Below are 21,615 nucleotides of genomic sequence, written 5' to 3' on the forward strand. Positions count from 1 at the left end.
TAGTCAAGAGCAATTGTTGAAGAGAAATTGGTATTGATTAATCATATTTTAGACTTTGTTAGTTACAAAGAATTTATTGTATGCTTCATTCATTTTCTTTCAAATATTATCACATTTTTTGGATAGCCAATAATCTACTCAATCCAGCTATAGCCATTAACCCCTCACCTATGCAGGAAACAAACCTGCACATGGCGCACAGTGAATTTCCTGGTTGTCTGATATGTTAAAACCTTTCTTCAGGTAGACAATTTTCTGTAGCATGCTACCAAACTCTATATGGGTCAGAGAAAGGGGTCATTGCAGAAATAAACTCAGCTGGAGCAAAAGCTATGTACTTTAATTTTGCCATACAAAAACAAAGAACTAAATAAATTTAAAAACTAAAATAATGAGGAAAGCAATAAATAAGCACACACAAGGTTCACCAATTAGCATTAAATTTTTTATTATTTTTTTCATAAAGGGACAAAATGGGCATGTGAACAGGATAATGCAGACAACTGCCAAAACACAGACAGTGGTTTCCAATAGACTCCTGAACTTAACAAAGACCAGAAACAAATACAATAAAAGCCAGGTTGTAATGACCTTTGGTCATCTAAACAAAACAAAATAAAAAATAAAATGAAAAAAAAGATCAATTTAGTGCATCTGTTTTAAACAGCGCACATAAGCAATAATAAATAGTGAATCCCATAGTAAAAGATAAATGTCAAGTTACAACAACAGCTTTTATTACAGGAATAGAAAAGGCCGATAACAAAATATTCTGCATTGCCATTTACAAAAAAAGTATTGACTCAAGCGGTTGTAATATGCTTTGCATATGAAATTTTCCCAATCTAAATATAAAGCACCATTTAGTTTTTGGCAATGAAAAAACTGCAAACATTTAATTTACTGCATATGAAATTAGATGCTGGAATGTAGTAGGTGAGAGGTTAGGAGACAGAAGCACACTACAGAACAAACATTAGCTTGCAGTACTGTATACAGTATGGCAGCAGGAAGGGAAAGATATGTACAACCATCCACTTTGACCATTGGCGCAACGTTCTAAAGTTTCCCCAAGCAGCCGTTATACGACCTCTTATCTGTACAATGTCACAGGTGTATTCTTTTTTTAATTTTTTTTTGTTGAAACATACAAATAATTCGCACTATATTATCCTGCCAAATTAAAAAAATATACTGTGGCAGCCTGTTTTTTTCCACTACCAAAAAAGGTACATTGATACCTTTAAAGAACAAGCAACAGTTAAAAATACAAGCTTCAATATAAATACTATAGTGCCTACACTAGGTGAACATTTATTTCAAATAACCATTCTAGAAATACAGAAAAGTAGAGACCATAAATGTGTTTAGCATAGGAATCAACATGTGTGCATTTTTCTAGTTAAGTACTCTCTCTCTCTCTCTCTCTTTCTCTCTCTCTCTATATATATATATATATATACACACACACATGTATATACATATATATATATATATATATATACACACACACATATATATATACACATATATATATGTGTGTGGTGTATATACACACACATGCACACACACATATATATACACACACTCACATATATATAGACACACACATATATATCACACACACACACACACATATATATACACACACACACACATATATATAAAACACACACACACATATATATATAACACACACACACACACACACACACACACACTCAATATATATGTGTGTGTATATATATAAAATTTTAAACCTTTCCCCAATGCAAGTTTATACAACCTGAAGAGCTGTGTACCCAAGGCAGAGTATCCACTAACTGTATAACATGTATAAGTCTTGACAACCACCAAGACACTGAAATCCTAAAATATACTTCTCCCTAAATTAATGCAGTGTTTTTTTTAAAAACTTACCACTTATACTTAAAAAATCTGTACAAAAATTCTTGCACTGAAATAGTGAGATTATTTATTCTAATTGACGGCAGTCCAGAGGAGACATGCTGTTAAATCGTGTTGCTTTACATTTTATATTCTTTTTAAATTTAGCCAGGTGCACCATTCTAGTCAATGACTGGCAAATTGACTCTAAACAAATCCACTCATTTTTCTTTCATTAGTATTTTAGGATTTTTCCCCTTTATTATATGTGTGTAAACTGGGAAAATTGTACAGTGCATTTTATTGTTCTATTCAAGCTGTCTTTTATCCTTTTGTCTTTTTGCTCAGCCTCTGTACCCCTGATTAAAAAAAAGGGCATAGAAGTCATAAGCGGAGTCAAGTGCGATTAAAATATAAGATAAGGGTGGCTGAAGGGGCTGATAGGAGTATTGATGTATCATCTTTATGTTTATATAACGAGTGTGTGGTGTGTGAACCAAGCAGGACTTAACGAACCATTAGTGGGTGCGATGTGATTAATGGAATTTTCAAGATATTTTCCTCCTTTGTTCCTACTATTTTTTTCTATAGTTTTATTTATATATTGAGTATTGGTTAACTCACTGGTAGCCAAAACTATCAAGTGCATGACGTAGAAACATCACATGGGTCAACACAAACCCAAGGCTACTCCTCCAGGATTTAACTGAAAGAAAACCAATGCAGCTCCAAAAGATCCAAGGCACTCAGATTATCTTTTTCCCTTTAATCAAACAATGGCATCCATCCAATTATCATCGCCATTTTTTTCTCTTTCGCCAAAAGTCAAGGTCAGCAATTGTTCTTATGTTTTAATTTAATATAGTAACAGATTTTCCTTTAGAAAATAAAGACGGCTTTAACAGTGTGAATTCCAGCCTGTCCAGAGAGGGTTAAATAAAGGAATATATATATTTCTTTTTGAGGGGGGGTGGGAGACAAGAGGGGAGAAAATCCCCCATTTTGTCTTCCTCTCTGTGTTATAACCAAAACTATACATGATGTGTGTTACAGGACACTATGCAGCATGGTCTTCTTTTAAAAACTAAAGAAAGGACAAAGAGTGGTTACTCAGCACTAACCGAGGACAGAATTAAATTGCCAAACATACCATACATGCTGTCTAAAAGAAATTAAAACATACACAACACGTAAATTATTGCACAAGAGAAAGGCTCGAGTTTGCGTAAATGCAATAGTATTGCCCCGATACAAATCATGCAATCATTTGTGACATTAAACCAGTCTACTGGCATCAAGCACTTGTTCCTTACGTCCTCAGCTTCCACTTGGTTTTGATCACAAGAGAATAGAAAAAGCTATAGGGAACTTGAGCATCAATACACCTAATCAGTTTTTATATCATTATTTAACAAGCGCTCACTGTGCCATTTTTTCATGTGTTTCTCGAGGGTACTATACACGCTAAAAGGCATCTGACAAATTTCACATTTGTAAACGTCTTTCCCCACCTGACCGTGCGTTTTCATGTGTCGCGTAAGCTTGCTACTCTGGGCACAGGCGTAGTTGCACAGGTCACATTTGTATGGTCTCTCGCCCGTGTGGCTTCTCCGATGGACTGTGAGATTGCTGCAGTTCTTGAAGATTTTACCGCAAAATTCACATGTGTCACTTCGCTTGCCCTCCTTGGAGCTAGGCCGCCCTGGACCAGGTCCGGTGATGTGTGGAGTGCTGCCGCCACTTCCTGTGCCGCTCCGACCTGAGATCCCACCGTCCATCTCACCTGGGGGAGTGGAAAAGCGTAAACTTCCATTTTCTGAAGAGTGCTCGGATGAAGTTGCAAAAGGCGATTGTCTGGAATCTCCAAAGCTGAGGAACGGGTCTTTCATCTGCCGTGAGGCAGCGTAACCAGCAAGCCACTGTGAATAAACATTATCTGTGGGTGCCAAAGGTGCTGACGGCAGGTCAAAGTCTTTTTCAAGCTTAATACGTTTGGAAAAAGGACTGAGGGATGTTGGACTACCCAATATAGGCTTTTTTGATATGGCCCCAGAAGCCGATTCACCTGGTGAGGAACCTCTTCCATTGACTGTACCATCATCTGTGCGATCAGATTCACCAGCAACTGAGTCCTCATCATAAGTGTCTCTGTGAACTTCTGCTTCAGAAGAGCGATGCGTCCGCTTGTGTTTTTCAACCAAGACTTGATGGAAGGCCTCACCGTAATGCTGCATGGTATTCATAGCAATGCTATGCATTACTTCAGGGAGAGAGTTCTTCTCCTCCACAGGCCGTGAGCTGTTCTCATGGTGACGCCCGCCCTCAAGACTAACGCCAAAGGCAAATTCAGATCGATTTTCATTCTCGGGTTCCTCCTCTTCCTCCTCTTCCTCCTCCTCTTCTTCTTCTTCTTCCTCCTCTTCCTCTTCCTCTTCCCCATTTTCTGGGATCATGTTGGCATCAGTTTCGCTCTTGTACTTGGCTACCACTGACTTGAGAGCACTGCTGGCACTGCCAACAAGGTCACTTGTTCCAGGTTCGGGAGAGCTTGCAGTGGAGAGTCCATCATCTGACTTGACTGTCATGGGCGATGATTTGTGCAGGTGTGTTTTCATGTGCCTCTTTAATTTGCTGGCCTGAGTGCAGGCATGATCACAGAGGTGGCACTTGTACGGTTTCTCACCAGTGTGGCTTCGGCGGTGCACAATCAAGTTGCTCTGAAACTTAAAGGTTTTCCCACAGAATTCACAGGACTTGGACTTGAGAATACTCTGGGCAGGAGGAGCTGTGGACTGGAGGGGTGGGAGGGGTGGTGTGCTGAGAAATGGAGATTTGTTACTTGATTGGAATGGTTGTAATAGCCTTTGCATGGGACTTGGCCGGTTTGGTGACAATGGAGGAGTGGAGGTATTGCCAGCTAATTCCCTAAGTCTCCTGGAGAAATCCATTGATGGCGGCTCAATCGGTATGGAGTTAAGACGCAGTACCCTGTCAAAGGCACTGTTATGATGTGCTGCTGCCATAGCCATCTCCTCAGCACTCAGACGATCCATTCGATGAGGGTCCAGGTGATGCCGGGGCGGAGGGCTAAACAAGGGAGGTGTAGGGGGAAAGCGGCCTTCCACAAGCCCTGGTGTTTCCCGAGAGACAGGCCCAGACATTCTTAGCAAGTTGAAAGGACTATTATCTGCCACATGAAGTCCATGAAGAGGGGGTTGAGGACCACAATCTGCCCCAAGACCCGAAGGAATCCCAACCCGTGGTGTCAAGGGACTTCCATGCTCAGTCTCCAAATAAATTCGGAATCCGTGGGTGTTCTGGGCATGTTGGAGGAGAAACCATGCGCTGTTGAATGGCTGTTTGCAAGTTGTGCAAGTGTAACTGCTCGGCTCATCCTTCCCTGCAAGAGAAAACAAATAATGCCAACATGAAGACCTCTGCAAACCACACTCTGCCACTATCTTGCCACTTAAAACACCTATTTTAAAAGAAAAGGTTTTTAAAAAACTTGCACCCCAAATTTAATGGAAACTGTAAAGGCGCTAGGAGGCAACTTGAATGACTGAGTCAATTTCTCTTCAGTCTAAGTGACCTAATTGATAGATCTACAGCCTCACAAACTCTGTTACAATGGTCAGTTAGGACATGTGCATATTTACTTACATTGTTCCCAAGATTCTTTTAGGTGTGTCTGTGTGAATCAGCAAAACAAAGCAGGACGTAAAGTACACTTCATCCTGAATTTTATATCATTACTTTAAATAGGAGTTGATTTCTCTTGATAACAAATTTAAAGTACTCATAATTAAAGAGGAATCAATACATGAACATTTCCCATTCATCTGGTAAAACCACACATCCATTGCTCACCTACTTTAAAAACCTTGCTTGCAATGGTCATTTTTATTCTGTTTGGTAAATAAAGTCACTCTTGACCACACATTTCTCCATTAAACCTTCTTAGAAGTTTGCTACCAATCTTTTTTTTAATTAAGCTCAGTCCTAAAATGTGAATCAGACAGTAAAAAATAGATTATTTTCCATTAAGACAAGGTGGAGATGCTTTCGACAGGGACAAGTATATTCACAAATTCAAATCCTCAACTTAATTCCCTACATTATCAGTGCAAAGCCACCCTGCTCTGCCCAGTTTGAGAATGGTCAACAGATGGGAAGTCTATTTACCCTTGGTTTCCTCCACTTTAAATTTATGATTAAAAATTGATACAAGGTTATATTTTCTTCTTCATCTCTGCTCCATCATTCTTCATCTCTGCTCCATCAATGCTTGTCTAAGTAGGTTGAAGTTGGGTGCTAAATAATAGAGTCAGAGGAGTAATTGACTTACAAGCCCTGGCATTTCCCTTGACAGAGGCCCAGATGTTCTCGAAAGGTTGAAAAACTATCAACTGCTAAATGAAATCAGTGAAATGAAGATATCATCAAGGTATTGGTCACCCAATATGACTTTAAACTGCAGAATTGTGTCAATTCTTTTAAAGGAGTCCAGGCAGTAAATGTTGCCCATAACTCTTGATTTACTTTGATTTTCTTTAAACCAATGTGTCCCTGATGCTCAGCTGAAATCAGAAAACATTTCACAGGTCAAGGACTGAAGTGACAACCTGCTCATCTGTAAGGGTCTTTAACAACTGGGGGCATCAGGAGCAAAGTCTCTAATTCTTATTAATGGTCATTTCATGACGATCACACAAAATAACGAATCTGAAGAAGAGAAAATAGAGTGAGGTCATTAATATGTTCAGTGGAGATCTATTAGAAATTTGATGGGGATTTTCAAAATAACTGCATGATTAGATTCATGGTTTGGCTTGGTAGGTTTTGCAGCACCAGAGACTCATACATTTGGGTCCTCATGAACAACGTCAACTATTAGAAAGTCCTGGTCTTGCAGAGTCACCAACCTTTAAAACAGATACAGACTTGCTGCAGGCATTAATGGAGTGACCCCATATCCCAATTGGGGCTCTATAACATCACACAAAAGGAATATGACTCTTGTGAATGACTTCCCAGATCACTGTACTCTCATGGGATTTATTCTAATCCTTTCCAGAGAGATTCCCCTTGAATTTAGCCCAAGAATTTAGTCCTTCCTTGGGGGGAATTTCATGACAGTAAGGTTAAAAGTAGGGAGAATGTCAGAGGTTGCAACAGTTTGGTCAGTGATTGTCCTTTTCAGACATCAGTAAAATAAATGGTGTCTGCTGATTCCCACAGTCCAATTTCATGGCTGAAAGTTCTTCTGAAAAAGATGCTGGTTCCCAATATGACTTTAAACTGCAGCAGTTCTTGGAACAAACAGCATCGTGATAAATAATAATTTAAGACCCATCTGATTATCTAGATTGAATATCTAGAACTGAATATCACTGATAAATTTGATTTCATTTCTTAAACTTATTACCTTCATGGTTCAAATCTTTATTTCAATTCCCCATTTCTTTTACTTGTAGCCACATCTTATAATTTGTGTTGCTTTAGTGAGTTCCTTAAATTATTTAATCTCTTTTGCTCTAAATTAATTTTTAAAAAACTGGTTTCAAGCCTCCATAATTGGACCCCTGCTCCCTCAACCAATTGTTGGCAGAGAAACTGTGCACATAGTATTGAGTAGGAGACTCTTTTGTAAAGCTTACAGATGTAAAGTGAATACTTTGCACAAGTGTATTAATGTACAAATATACAGTTGACACTTTTACTTTGCATTCTCATAGCTCACAAATTGCCTACAAATATAGAGAGTTTATTTACTTTTATTTGCTGTAAACTCTTAAGTCATTTTTGCTTCCTTTCAAAACACTCCTTTTTCACTTCTTGCTACCTTTAAACACCATCTCAAAGCCCATCTCCCATCAGTCTTTTGGATTTCCACCATGTGCACTGGACTATTTTCAGAAATGTACTGTTTCACAGAGGAACAAAAGTATAAAACTCTAAATGGAGTTGGCAATGATCATGGACAGCATCAGAACGAATGAGTTCAACTATCCAACCCAAGCAAATACATCATGTGTGAACGCACCACCAAAAAGGTGAGCTGGGTGGTTCATAAACACTGTTGTTTTCTGCATGTTCAACATGGAGGAGCAGAGATACAGAATAGTGGGCCAGACGGAATTTAAAAGAAACCTTGCTTCCCTTCTGAGGTTGTATACTTTGGCTGCAAGAGTGTGTAAAATAACTTTGTCATGGAAAGCAGTAGTCCCATGCTTCCCAGATGTGGCATCAGATCTCTCAGTGGGAGAACACAATATGCTGGGGAAACTTAGCTAATGCCTGAATAAAATGGTACTGGCAGAGGTCGGGGGAGGAGCCGTGTGTGCATGCTTGCATGCTATCAAGACCTGTGACTGGAATGATGAATGCTAGGCCAAAATATTGTATCATTATATTTCTATTCCATGAAAATCTATATTGTATTCATCATTTTTAAACATTTAAAAATTATAGCATACTGTATTCATCAGTCAGCACTTTGGTACATCAGTAACAAGGGATCGCATTAACAATGCTTGCACAAAATCATTGATCCAACCAGGTGAGATGCACAAAATATTTCAGTACTTTATTGCCAGAGGTGCAAGCCTGTCTTTCAGCCCTCAGCACAATCTGATCTCTACACCAATATACAGTATCTTCCTAATGACCACACACATATTTGCAAATAAAATGTTTACCAACATTTTTTTCTCTAGTAAAGAATGACCACATTTCAGAAACAGTAGAAAAGGTCATCTGACAACCCACAATTTGAAACTCCATGAAGACATAATCTCATGGACATATCAGGCACAAACAGGAATTCAATCTTAAACAAATCGGTGGGATGGGGGGGGTGGGGAGGGGGAGGTAGTAGAGTTTGAAAATGGTACAGCTACAGAAAGGTCCTATTTATTTATATTTTCTTCTATTGGAATATCTTTAAGATCTTCCTTGCAAAAGTTTTGATATTTTGGCCATGATGCTCATTCCAAAATTAGAAATAAAGCCAATCCTTACATCCCTATTAGCTAAGCATCTAATCTTGTTACACTTGAAGTCTGATAGGGGTCCCTTTATTACACAATGGATTAAGGATATAAATTTCTTTATTAAACTGGAGAAAATCAAATGCACATTAAGAGGGTCCCCTGGAAAATTTGTCCATAAATGGCAACATTTATGCATTATTTCCCTGAATTACCAGTGCTTACAGAGTAAAAGATTAATTGTGGGAAGGTTATACCAGTACGATCAGTAATATACCGAAAATACTGTCCACAAAGGTGTCAAGGTGTTCAGGGAGTGAGGGGCCCGGCCGTGTATCTGAGGGTGTATGTAAACATTTGTGTATATGTGTGTTGATTTTTCTGTCAAAAAAATTAAACAGGAGCAAAATGTACATTTGTACAATGTTTACAAAGTTGTTTTTAATGCTCAGTATTTTAGGGGGAAAAAAGCTAATCCTCTGCAGTTTACTGAAACAAATATAATTTTTTAAACACTCCAGGTATTAAAATTCATGGAAAAACATCCAGTGGCAATAGCAATATGAGGAATTGATCAGTAATGCTTCCAAATGTCAACACTGTTCACATTTACTATTTCTAGCCAGGAATCAACTGTTCCCAATTGTCAGCTCCATGGACAAATTAAACAGGCCACCTCAGGTCCTGATTTTGTCATGTTCAAGACTTTCCACTAGATACTGCTAGTGAGCTCCATACATACTCTGGTGACCTCCAGTGGCTGAAAGCAGAGCACTGCAACTACATAGGGCCGACACCTTGGGATGATCTGAGACCACCATCTCCACAAAACAATTTATTTCAAGACAAACAAATGCTGCAATAACAGCCTCCCAGATTTCATTCTTTCCAAATAATGTCTGCTTCCTGGAAGAGAAAACGATTGAGTTGGAGATTTGATTTTGATGTCACTGGTGTCAGTGTTTTGGTGATAACAGTGTTTTGAGGTTTGTGACCAAGAAGCTTTGTGGTCCAGGATGACCTTCTACCCAACAAACATGATAAATGAATAACTCCCCTCATGACTCCCAGGATTCCAAAGGGAAAATAAAACAGGTCTTTGGGTACTGGGATTCCCAACCTGATTTTAGAGTAAATGGTATATCTGACCACATAATTCAAATGGTAGGAATAAAAGGAAAAAAAAACAAAAGTAACCTAAGTTTTTTATTAACCATGATAGTTTCTGTGGTCTTACTGGACTGTGCTGCAATAATGTACATGTTCTCTGGCACAATTTCCTGCTCTTCCTCCCTTGCTCAGCCCCCATTTGGAGATGTCAAGATCAGGCATGTAAAACTTTTCCAAAGGGAAGAAGTTGTACAGTAAACTATTTCAATGGAGCAGATTCCTCTTGGCAAAATATGAATGGCAGCAGAGAAAACCTGAGCCAAGATTTCTGAAACCTCCCACCATCCAGCACTTTCAGTGCATGGCAAGAGAGGACAGAATGCAAGCTGGCAAAACATTCCTCTACATTTTCATGAAGAGACCCGACAGGTAAAGATGAATTCCATGTTTTCTCCACCCTCATCTTTAACCTTTTCTTTGATCTTCCCTCTTTATTCCATGATCAGGAACTGGGAAGGAAGTCCACTTGCATAGGAATTTCTTCAGCCCAGGGGTGGCAAATCTGTAGAATTTGTTGTCACAGGTGGTTGTGTCGGCCAGGTCATTGGGTGTATTTAATACAGAGATTGATAGGTTCTTGATTAGCCAGGCCATCAAAGGTTATGGGAGAAAACCCAGGCAGGGGGTCTGAGTGGAAAAATGGATCAGCTCATGATTAAAAATGGGACAGACTCGATGCTCCTATGTCTTATGGTCTTGACCTGTGAGTCTCTACTAGAAAATACTGGATTTCAAGAGGTAGTACCAATGGGAACCTAAAGATACCCATCTGGTAAACCAACCTTGCACCCATGATGTAGTTTATGGCTACACACTGGCTGTATATTCAACAAGAAATAAACCTAGTGACCAAAAAAATTACAATATTAGTAACCAATGAGATTTTCTGTGAATATATTTGTTGTGCAGCTATAACAATGATGCTATTTGGCATCTCTATAGGTTCAGGATTGAGAGTTGCAGGTTGATAATTGTTGCCTTTAAGAGTGAGAAATATGAAATGGTCCAAATTTAAGCGGTAATATTTTCTGCCTTTCTACACAAAAACACAATTTAATCTGGTAGAGATGGCTACATCCATGAGTAAAAATATACATTATCCAGAATATCCTGCAATTAAGTGGCATATTTTACAAGACAAAGGAAGGGATCAAAGTAGCTTACAGAGCTTCAGATAAATATTAGTGATATGCATTGATGAACAATGTGATTAAGTGTGACTGTCTGTATTTAAATGGCAAAAAGGCTTAATATATAATCATCCAATTGACAAATTCACATGGGCAGCATGAATTTCATCTGCATGAATTTGACTGAATTGAGAAGCTAGTGAGCTTACAAACACTGAATGTGACCTCCTTTCTCCGTCTTATTTGTTGAGGTTAGATCAAGACAACAGAGGCGCCTTTTTCATGCAAAAGCAGGGCATACAAATATGTGCAAATTGTATAGTCATAAATTTGTAAAAATCAGATCAGAGAATTAACTGAAACATTGGAGTGTCGAAGAAACACAAAGAAACTAATAATTATTAGTAGTCAGCTGGAGTTCTAGGCTTCTTAATCATCAATTTATTTATTTCATGTCAGACATGTTAAGTAGCATTTTGCTTGCAGTTCAGTGGCTGCACTAAATAATATTTTGGCTCTGCAAAAACATTCATCTTAGGCTTTTAAAATGTGCTGTCATGAACCATAGAGGCCCCACGTAAACCTTGTATATCACCCACAAGTTAAACTTCAAAATTTGGTTTACTATTCATCCCTTATTTGTACTTAAGTGGGTCCAGCCAGAAGCAGGCTAGTTTGGATTCACCACTGGGCTTTTTTTCTTCTTTCATGAGAGTGAGGCAGACTAGGCCACAAACCCCTCTATTAATGTGCCAATGCAAATGCTGTGATTGACCCACAGAGGGGAAAAAGGGTGATTTACTTCAAACCAGTCTGACACTTCACCCCACCCCACCCCAACCACCCCCTCCCCGAAACAACCCCCCTCCCCCCAGCTCTACAGTAATTCATTACACTTCTAAGCCAGTTTAAAGACACAATTATATTTGAGCTTGGCCTCCAGGAGAGTAGTGCCTGAGCAAAGAGCTGCAATGTGTTTCCAGCCCAATTCAAGGCCATTTCATCAGTTAATGAGGCAAACATTTTAAGTGTTGTATCATTGGGAACCTTTGGATATTCCTCATGTCAATCTAACAATTCCCAACCATCCATGTGGTTAATGGCTACTCATTGGCAGTATATTCAACAAGAAATAAAACTTAACACCAAAGGTATTGTACATTTCCATTCTAACAGGTTATTTTTTGCCGAAGTACTATATTACCTATAATGTTGCAATATTAATGCTTTATACAGCTATGTACGATGCTGGAATGCGTTAAATGATGCTTTCCCATTTTTAGTGCCTTTATGTGGTTTCTGGTTCATGGAAGAGCCTATAGAAAGTAATGCATGTTTTTAAAGTCTCTGATCTTCATCCATGGAAGTTGGCCTCTGGGCAATACTGAGGTAGAGAGGCAACCTGCTTCACATTACAGATTTCCAGTGCCAGCTAAGACTACCACATTCCTGTTGCCAATGGTACACAAGCAGCACAAATCCCCACAGAAATAATATTTATCCGACACATAGTCTCCCTTTGTCTATTTTAGCAAAAATAAATCTGTCCACCATTAATTGTGGAGCACACAGCCTCAATAGTCATCAGCCCAAGTTCCACCATCTATGTATACAGTACATACTAAGATCAGTAGAAATAAGTTGAAGCCTGTATTCAACCTCACAAGAATTTCATGTTACATCAAATTCACAAAACAAGTAGACTTCCATTTCCATTTATTAATTTTCCAATTTCAAGCCCTGAGACTTCCAAAGAAATCTCTCTTTCCTCCCTCTCTTCCCACTCTCCCCTCCCCCCTCTCCCACACACTAAGTAAAATGTACACACTGAGTAAAATTCCAATTTTACTCAGGGGCTTGTGCATCATCTGTTAATACACTCCTTGCCAGATCCCATCTGCATTTCATTCACCAAACCAACAACAGGAAAGACAAATGTTTCAAAAAATGTTTTAATAGAAAAATAATCGCTAAGAATCTGCCAGTGACATGGAACTCTGGGGAGTAGTATAGATCTGTCATTTCTTTTTGCTGCTGCATTGTGTTGTCTTAGGTCTGAGCAGTTAGAAACTCTAATTTCTTTCTTATGGATGGAAACTTTGAAAGATGTCTGTCAAATGCTGTGATACAGTTTTTTTTATATACCATTTTTGTTTGTTCCTCCCCCTCACTCAACTATTGTTTAAATCCAGTGAGAAAATAAAGACTAGCATGCTTGACTGTTCCAGATGCACTTCTAATCTTATGGACACTGCCCACAAAGTCTCAGTGGGAGACTCCCATGGGAGTAGTTTCTATCTCATGTTGCACTTATATCATGTTGAATTTCATCTGTCCTCGGCCTACAGTGTCCATGTTAGCCATCAGGTATCTATCAATATTAAGCAAACAATGAACTGCTGGAGGAACTCAGCAGGTCAGACAGCCTCCATAGGTAAAATGGGCAGCCAACTTTTCAGATCGTGACCCTTCATCAAGTCTTGATTCCTCATTGTTTACTCAAGACCTATCGTTACTAACGCTATATACCATCCCTTGGCCCACAGACTTTTACGCATGTCAGGTGGTCACATTCAGAATGTTTGTGAGAGAACCCCCCCCCTAGAGGGTATCCCTCAATCTCAACTGCTATTACAAAAATCCAGTCTCTCCTGTCTCTACCATCCTCTCTGGCAGCCTGTTCCAGATTTCAACCACTCATTGAATGCAAAAAAATTCTTCCTCAAATCCCTGCCAAATGTCTTAAACACAAATTCTCTGGCTATTGACGCCATGATAAATGGGAACGATTTCTCAGTATTTATGTTATCTGTACTCTTCTTAATTTTGTTTACCTCACTCAAATTATCTCTCAGTCTCCTCTGCTATAAAAAAAATCTAGCTTCTCCAGTTTCTCCTCATTCCTGAAATGCTACCCAGGCAACATCCTGGCGAATCCTCTCCGCAGCCTCCATAAAGCAGTCATGTTTTTCTGATAGGGCGGCAAGTAGAACTGGACACAGTACTCCAGCTGGGACCAACTACTATTGAATATAAGTTTCCACACAATTTCCTTGATCTTATATACCAGGTTCTATCTAATAAAGGCAAATATCCTGTATGCTTTTTTTCACCACCTTTAGCTATTTGTGCTGCTGCCTTTAGGTGTCGATGGACGTACACCAAGGTTGATCAGCTCCTCATTACGTTCCAGGGACTTATCACTCATTAGCTCTACTCAAGCCCTGTTTCTCCTCCCAAAATAAAGGTCTAAATTCCTCCTGCCACTGCTTTGCACCTCTTATGAACTCATCAATATAACTCAATAGCCAAAGATTACTTTCCTCACTGTCAACAATGCCATCAATTTTCATGACAGCTGCAACTTGCTCATCATACCTTCCATGTTCACACCCAGAATGTTACTGTACACAATAAACAGAAAGAGCCCCAGCACCCATTCCCTGTGACTGGTTACAGGGAATCACACAACAAACGTCTACCTCTTATCCCTAAGCCAATTTCAGATCCAATTGGTCAAGTTGTCCTGGATCCCATGGGCCCTTGCATTTTGGACATTTCTCATGTAGGCCTTACTGAAATCCATGCAAACTATATCAACTGCATTACCCTCACTGACACACTTATTCACCTCCATGAAAAATTCAGTCAATCTCATCAAATCGGATTTCCGCTTAACAATTCCACATTTCCAAGTCCATATTTATTCTGTCCCTCAGATTTTTTTTTTCCAATGGTTTCCCTACCACTGACATAAAATTCACAGTTGCTGGCTTATCTTCTTGAGTAAAGATGCCACATTTGCTGTCCTCTTGTCATCTGGCACTTCATGTATCATCAGAAAAGATTTGAATATTTGTGTCAGGAGCCCAGTAATCACCTCCCTTGTCTCCCATTGCCATCTGGGATACATTTCATCAAGCCCTGCTAGCTTATTCATCTTTAAGTCTGCTATGACATCAAATAGCTCTTCCTTTTTTTAAATGCTAACTTGTTTTAAAATTTCACTGCTTCCATTCCTGGATTCGCCAAACATCACATAATGTCCAATTCCCAAGTGAATATGCTGAGAACTATTCATTTAGAACCTCACCTATGTTCTATGGCTCCTCACAGATTGGTTCTTTGGTCCTTCTTTAATTTAGGCATAGAGCACTGTAACAGGCCCTTCTGGCCCAAGTTCGTGCCCTGAAATACAGTAATTAACCAACAATCACCATATTTCTTTTGAGATTAGAAAAACCCACACAAGTCACGGGAGAATATACAAACTCCTTTCAGATTGCACTGGATTTGAACCCGGCTAACTGTGCCACCTCCTTGGTTGTTTCCTTGCGATTAATCAAACACTTTTCAGGATTTTCCTGAATCTTGGCCACTCTGTGATCTCTTATTTTCCTCTGAACTATTTTTTTTAAGTTTCACATATATTCTGTTCCCCTGTATCTTTTATTGATCCAACCCTCAATATCTCCTGACCTCCCCGGTTCCTTGAACTTGTTGGCTTACCTTTCACCCTTCCAGGAATATATTGGCCCTGAATTTTCTCAACTTCACTTTGATTTCTTCCAATTAGTTGCATATGGACTTAGCTGAAAGTTGCTGGTCACAACCTATTTTAATCAGCTCCTGCCTATCTCATTAAGCTACGTACTTGGGCTTAGATTAATGGGGTGTAAGTTGGGTGGCACGGACTCGTGGGCCGAAATGGTGTATGTCAAATTTTTAAAAATATTAAAAGCAGCCTTCTTCTAAATCAGGGCCTTAATTTCCATTCTATCTTGTCCTGCCCCATAATCACCTGAAAATCTACAAGGTTCTGGTCACTATCAAGTCAACTTGGCCTCATTTCCAAAGATTAGGTCATGTACTGTAGCACTAACCAATACTGGCTCAAAGCTTTCCAGATGTACTTTAGATATTTCACCTCCTGTAAGCTTTTCACACCAAAGTGTTCCCAGAAGTTAAAACGTCCTATCACTCTTCTCCTATTGTTTTTGCACTTTAGATCATTAGCATATATTTTATAAAGACCCATAAATGTTCCAAGAAGGCTCTCAGCAACCACTTTCCTCATGAGGCCAATGCAAAACACAATCCAGTCAATAATCTTGAGCAAGAGGGCTCTGAATAAGTTTCCTTACCAACTATTCCATTAAATATGATTCTGCCTCTATTTCCTTATATCTCTTGGAATTATTGCTATGAATAGATTTTGGAAAATCCACTTCTCACTGCCCTAAAAGGAAAATAAAACACTATTTCCGTTAAGAGGAGGAAAGATTAAAACAAGAGGACATGAGTTAAGAATTGAGGGGCAGAGGTTTAGAGGTAACATGAGGGGGAACTTCTTTACTCAGAGAGTGGTAGACCTGTGGAATGAGCTTCCGGGAGAAATAGTGGCGGCGGAGTCAATTGTATTATTTAAGAAAAGGTTGGACAGATATATGGATGAGAAGAAGATGGAGGGTTATGGGCATTGTGCAGGGAGGTGGGACTAGAGAGGGGTGTTTGGTTCGGTGCGGACTAGAAGGGCCTAATGGCCTGTTTCCGTGCTGTAAGTTGTTATGTTATGTTATGAAATGAGATGGCCTGGCAAGTAGATTTTACTATATTCCCTACCAGTGAAATGTTACTTTGTAAGTACCTTTGGCAAGCCATCTTGCAATAATACTGGAAGAGGCCATTCAGCCCAATGGGTCAATGCTGGCTCAAAGAACAAACAAGTTCCATTCCCCCTTTCTTACTTCACTGTACACCTGTAAATTATCTCCTCTCATACGTCCATCCACTTCCCTGTTAATTATTTTACCATTTACCTATACTCTGGGGTAATTTACAGGTGAACATTTTTAAAATTATTCATCCAAGGGATGTGGACTTCCCAGGCTGAGCTAACATTTAATTGCTCATCCCTTTTTGCTCTTGAGAAGGTGGTGATTAGCTTCCTTCTTATGCCACTGCAGTCCATGAGCTGTGCAGTTTGGGAGAGAGGTTCCAGGATTTTGACTCCACAATGGTGAAGGCCCAGCATATATTTCTCAGTCAGGGTGGTCTAGAGCTTGGAGAACAATTTCCAGAGTGGTGTTCTCTTTTTTTTTTTGCCACTCTTGTCCTTCTACCTGGCAGAGGTTGTGAGATTGTAAGGTGTTACCTAAGCAGTCTTGGTGAGTTGCTGCACTGTATCCTGTAGATGGAACAAACTGCTGCCTTGGTAGTGGAGTGAGTGAATGGTTGTGGATGAGAAGCCTATCAAGCAGGTTGCTATGTCCTGCATGATGTCAAATTTACTGAGACCTGCTAAGGCTGCACTAACCTGGGCAAGTGGAGAGTGACTTGACTTGAGCTTGTGAACAGTGGATAAGGTTTGGGCAGTTAGAAGATAAATGACAAGCCCCAGGGTTCCAAGCCTTTGCCCTGCTCTTGTAGCCACATTGTACGGATGGCTACTCTAGTTCAGTTTCTGGTCATTCAGTGATGGTTATACCACTGAATCTCAGTAGTGATTTATTTTTGTTGGATATCTTCATTGTTTGGCCCATGTAGTATAAATGTTACTCACCCAGCATGAGGAACCAAAGCACCCAGTGGAAATCTACGTGATCATGTGAAGACCCCACAAACTCCATACAGACTCCCAAGGTCAAGTCTGAACCCAGATTTTTGAAACTTTGAGACAGCAGCACTAACTATGCAGCCTTTCTCTCAAGTTTGGTTATAATGAAGAATAACAATGAAAGGGGGCGTCCCATTTTTTCCGATTTCCATTCTTTCTCCAAATTCCTCTTTCATTTCCTTTAAGACTTTAAACTTTCACTCCTAGCCTACACCTAAGAAACCTTCTTCTCTATCATACTAGAGAAAGTGAGGGAAGCATCACAGCCTTCCATTGCCCTGATCCAATGTTTAGACAAAGATTCTCTTACCAGTAGAAGTAATGAGCAGAAATAGTGACCAAGTTTTCCCCAACCCAGCCCATATCATGATCAACTGCAGCATGTTCTTCCACAACCCACCGACAAATATCATCCAGTTAGAAGCACTTTTACTCAGGCTCTTTAATGCAAGAATGAAAGCCACATGCAAACTATGCTTGATCTCCGATTAAGAATTTGCCCTGATTTGGAATTTGATAGCAAGGCAGAATTTGTTTTTTTTTTAATTTTAGCGAGGTAAGAAATACAAGATCATAGCAGCCATTTTCCCCAGCAGGTTGGCAGTAAAATATCAACCAACAACTTCACCCAGATTCTGCCACTCATTAGGTGCAACATACAACAATCAATTAACCTATGAACCCACACATTACTGGGATATGGGAGGAAAACGGACTACCCAAGGCTCTGGAGTTTACAAATAATTGAGGAAATTAGCCTGAGATTACCAAACCAGAGTTAAAGACTTTCAAACACAGGTAAAATTCATTGCAAGCCCTGTGGTGCTAGCCTAAAAAATATAATACTGCCAACTGGCTCTGGCCCCAGAGCTGCCCTTTTGAAACCTTTGAAGAAATTTCTAAATTTTTTTTTATCGTTCAAAGAAACTTTCTGCACTTTTCATAAGATTTTATATATTTATTAAAAACGATTTTGTGCTCTCTTGTAAATAGAAAATTAGTCCAAATAGCATTTTATTTATTTTCAGTACATTAAAGATTGCAACAAAACCATTAAAAGCCTTTTTTCCTTCTGATAAACAAAGATAAACCTGGCTAACACTCTTAAATATGACCAGGATTTTAAAGTGATAAAAATAATTGTGCTATTTCATAGATGCTTTTACATTTGTGATAATGCCAATGAATTTGAGTGGAAACTTGAACTAGAACTCTGGAAAACCATCAGAATTCTTTTGTGCCCAGGTTGCCAGCAAAATAGTCTAATTTCCTTTCTCAGAACTGTAAAGAAAAGCATAGGTGGGGGGGAGTGCGGGGGGAGGGGGGGAATTATCAGAGAGTGAAATTCCCCTTGTGTGGTTTGTGCACTTTGTCCTTTCTGCAAAGCCAAGATGTTTCCTGTTCAAGACCAAAGTTGTTGGCTATGACATTTTGATTGAGAATCATATTCAACTTACTTGAATTACCATTCTTTCACAATGAAAATAACACTACTCAATATGGATAGAACTCTGGATGGCTCTGCCCTAATAATGTCATCACATTGCTTCAGCACCCTCTTCCCTCTAACTGGATCCATAACTTCCCATCTAACAGATCGCAATCAGTGAAGATGGGTAACAACATCTCCATGATCCCACTCAGCACCGGCGCTCCTCAAGGATGAACTTAGTCTCCTCCTACGAGCCCTCAATAGCCATGACTGCACAGCTAAATATTGTTCCATCTCAATCTTCAAATTTGCTGAAAATACCACAGAAGGGGGCTGGATATCAAATAACGATGAGATGGAATCCTGGAAAGAGACTGAAAGTCTGGTGCCAAGATAACAACTTCTCTCAACCTCAGTTAGATGAAGGACATAATCATTGACTTCAGAAGCGAAGATAGAATATACAAACCTCTCCAGAATAATGGAAGCTAAGTGGAAGGAGTAGGTAGCTTCAAGATCTCGGGTATAAGACAGCACAGTTAGCACAATACTGTTGCAGTGCCACCGATTAGGACCGGGCCTGGATTTGAATCCCATGATGTCGGTAAGGAATTTGTACATTCTCCTCATATCTACTTGGGGTTTTCCCCGGGGGGGGGGGGGGGGGGGGCGCTCCGGGTTTCCTTGCACCCTCCAAAATGTACCAGGGGTTGCACATCAATTGGGTGTGATTAGGTGGAACGGGCTCATGTCCTGTTACCATGCTGTATGTCTAAATTTAAAAAACAACCTGACATGGGACAAAAACACTTCCGCAACAGTCAAGAAAGCACACCAATGCCTTTATTTTCATGGAAGACAAAAGCAAGTTTGGCACGTCCCCCTTGTCCTTCAACTATTTCTTCAGGAGCACCATTGAAAGCATGCTTACTGGATGCATGGTATGGGAGCTGCTCTGCTCAAGATTGGAAGACTCTGTGAAAGATGGTGATTGCAGCTCAGAACATAACACAAACATCCCTCCCCTCCATGGACTGTATCTTCATCTCCCGCTGCCTTGGAAAGACACCCAACATATTGAAAGACCCACCATATCGTGGACACACACTGTTCTCCCTGCTCTCATCACAGAGAATGCTTAAGAGTGTAAAAGCAAACACCAACAAGACTTAAAGGTAGTTTCAGCCCCGCAGCCATCAGGACCTGAATGAGCCCAGTGAATGTCCTATCATCCTGTCTTTGTTGGTGCTAATTAATCATTCTTTCATTGCAGTCCTATGCTCTGTAAATTGTGCTCATTACCGAATTGTATAAATGTTAGAGATAATTTGTTAGTCTGCTCACAGAAGAACCTTTCTCACTGTACAACATGACAGATAAACTTAAATACTGATGGTTCAAACACCTTGACATTATGAGATTTACCTTCTTTCCTCCAACCATTCTTTTTAAACACACTGGTTAATAGTTTTGTGCTAAAACCATGACTGTTATTTTAATCAATTATTTGAAATAAATATACTGGAATTATAAATAGTGATAAAAGAAAAGCATGTTGCAAAGATAGGTGGGAAACAAAAAAAATTAAATGGAGAATTTAGTACTTGTGATCACTTTTCCGATTATAGCAATTGCAGGAATTACACTGCTCACATAACACGAAGAGAGATTCAGTAAAAACATCTTTGCTTTCTAAGAGCTGCTTTGGAAATCTGGACTCAACCAAAAATAATTCAATATTTCTAGTAGCCAGTGAGAATCATTAAATTACACAAAAGGCCATCAAACCCTTATCAGAGAATGGCAGACCTTCGCTGTTTTAATAAAAAAAGCAGTATCAGATGTCTTTTCAAGTACACTAAATCTCTCCTCATTACAGCACATAGACCCAAACATCCCACATTATTGTTCACTTCAATTCACTATTTTAAAAATTTCAACAACCTTGAAAAAAAGGAACTAATCAAGTCTCAGTTTGATCCTCCTCCCCTCATTGGTATTGACATTATCAAACCTGTAACATTCAGGACTGGCATATCCTAACCTGCTTATTATTATCTGAACTCCATGACGCTTGCTTCAAAAAAAATCACATTTTTGACATTTTTTTTTCATTAAATAAGGTGACAGTATTAAACCTGATCAAGTAACGTTTTCCAAACAAGACAACTGCAGCAAGATGAAAGTAATGAATTGTTTCCACATTATGCCAGACCTTCATCACTGTTCATGAACTTAGAAGATTTGGATCAAGTCTTTATGCTTTTAATATCATAGACAAGATATTAAAACCAAACCAATTAGTAAAATTTGTCTCAGGAAAGGCATTTTCTCCAGAACTTTTCAACTGGCTAATACTTCATTAAAGGGAATAAGCACTGCAGAACC

General features: G+C 39.3%; 1 protein-coding gene across 3 annotated transcripts in view; it reads right to left on the reverse strand.

Moving 5' to 3' along the window:
• Window positions 1-21,615, reverse strand: part of bcl11aa (BCL11 transcription factor A a) — a 163,170-nt gene that overhangs the window by 13,687 nt on the left and 127,868 nt on the right. For 2 of the 3 annotated variants that reach the window (XM_069931507.1, XM_069931510.1), the window contains exon 3: window positions 471-5,287. In XM_069931507.1, coding sequence (XP_069787608.1) covers window positions 3,273-5,287 — 2,015 coding nt within the window. In that variant the 3' untranslated portion in view covers window positions 471-3,272. Of the gene's footprint in view, window positions 1-470; window positions 5,288-21,615 lie in introns of those variants that run through there. The other variant, XM_069931508.1, reaches the window with a different exon arrangement.

Source organism: Narcine bancroftii, chromosome 4, assembly GCF_036971445.1.
Source record: "Narcine bancroftii isolate sNarBan1 chromosome 4, sNarBan1.hap1, whole genome shotgun sequence".
Classification (NCBI taxonomy): Eukaryota; Metazoa; Chordata; class Chondrichthyes; order Torpediniformes; family Narcinidae; genus Narcine; species Narcine bancroftii.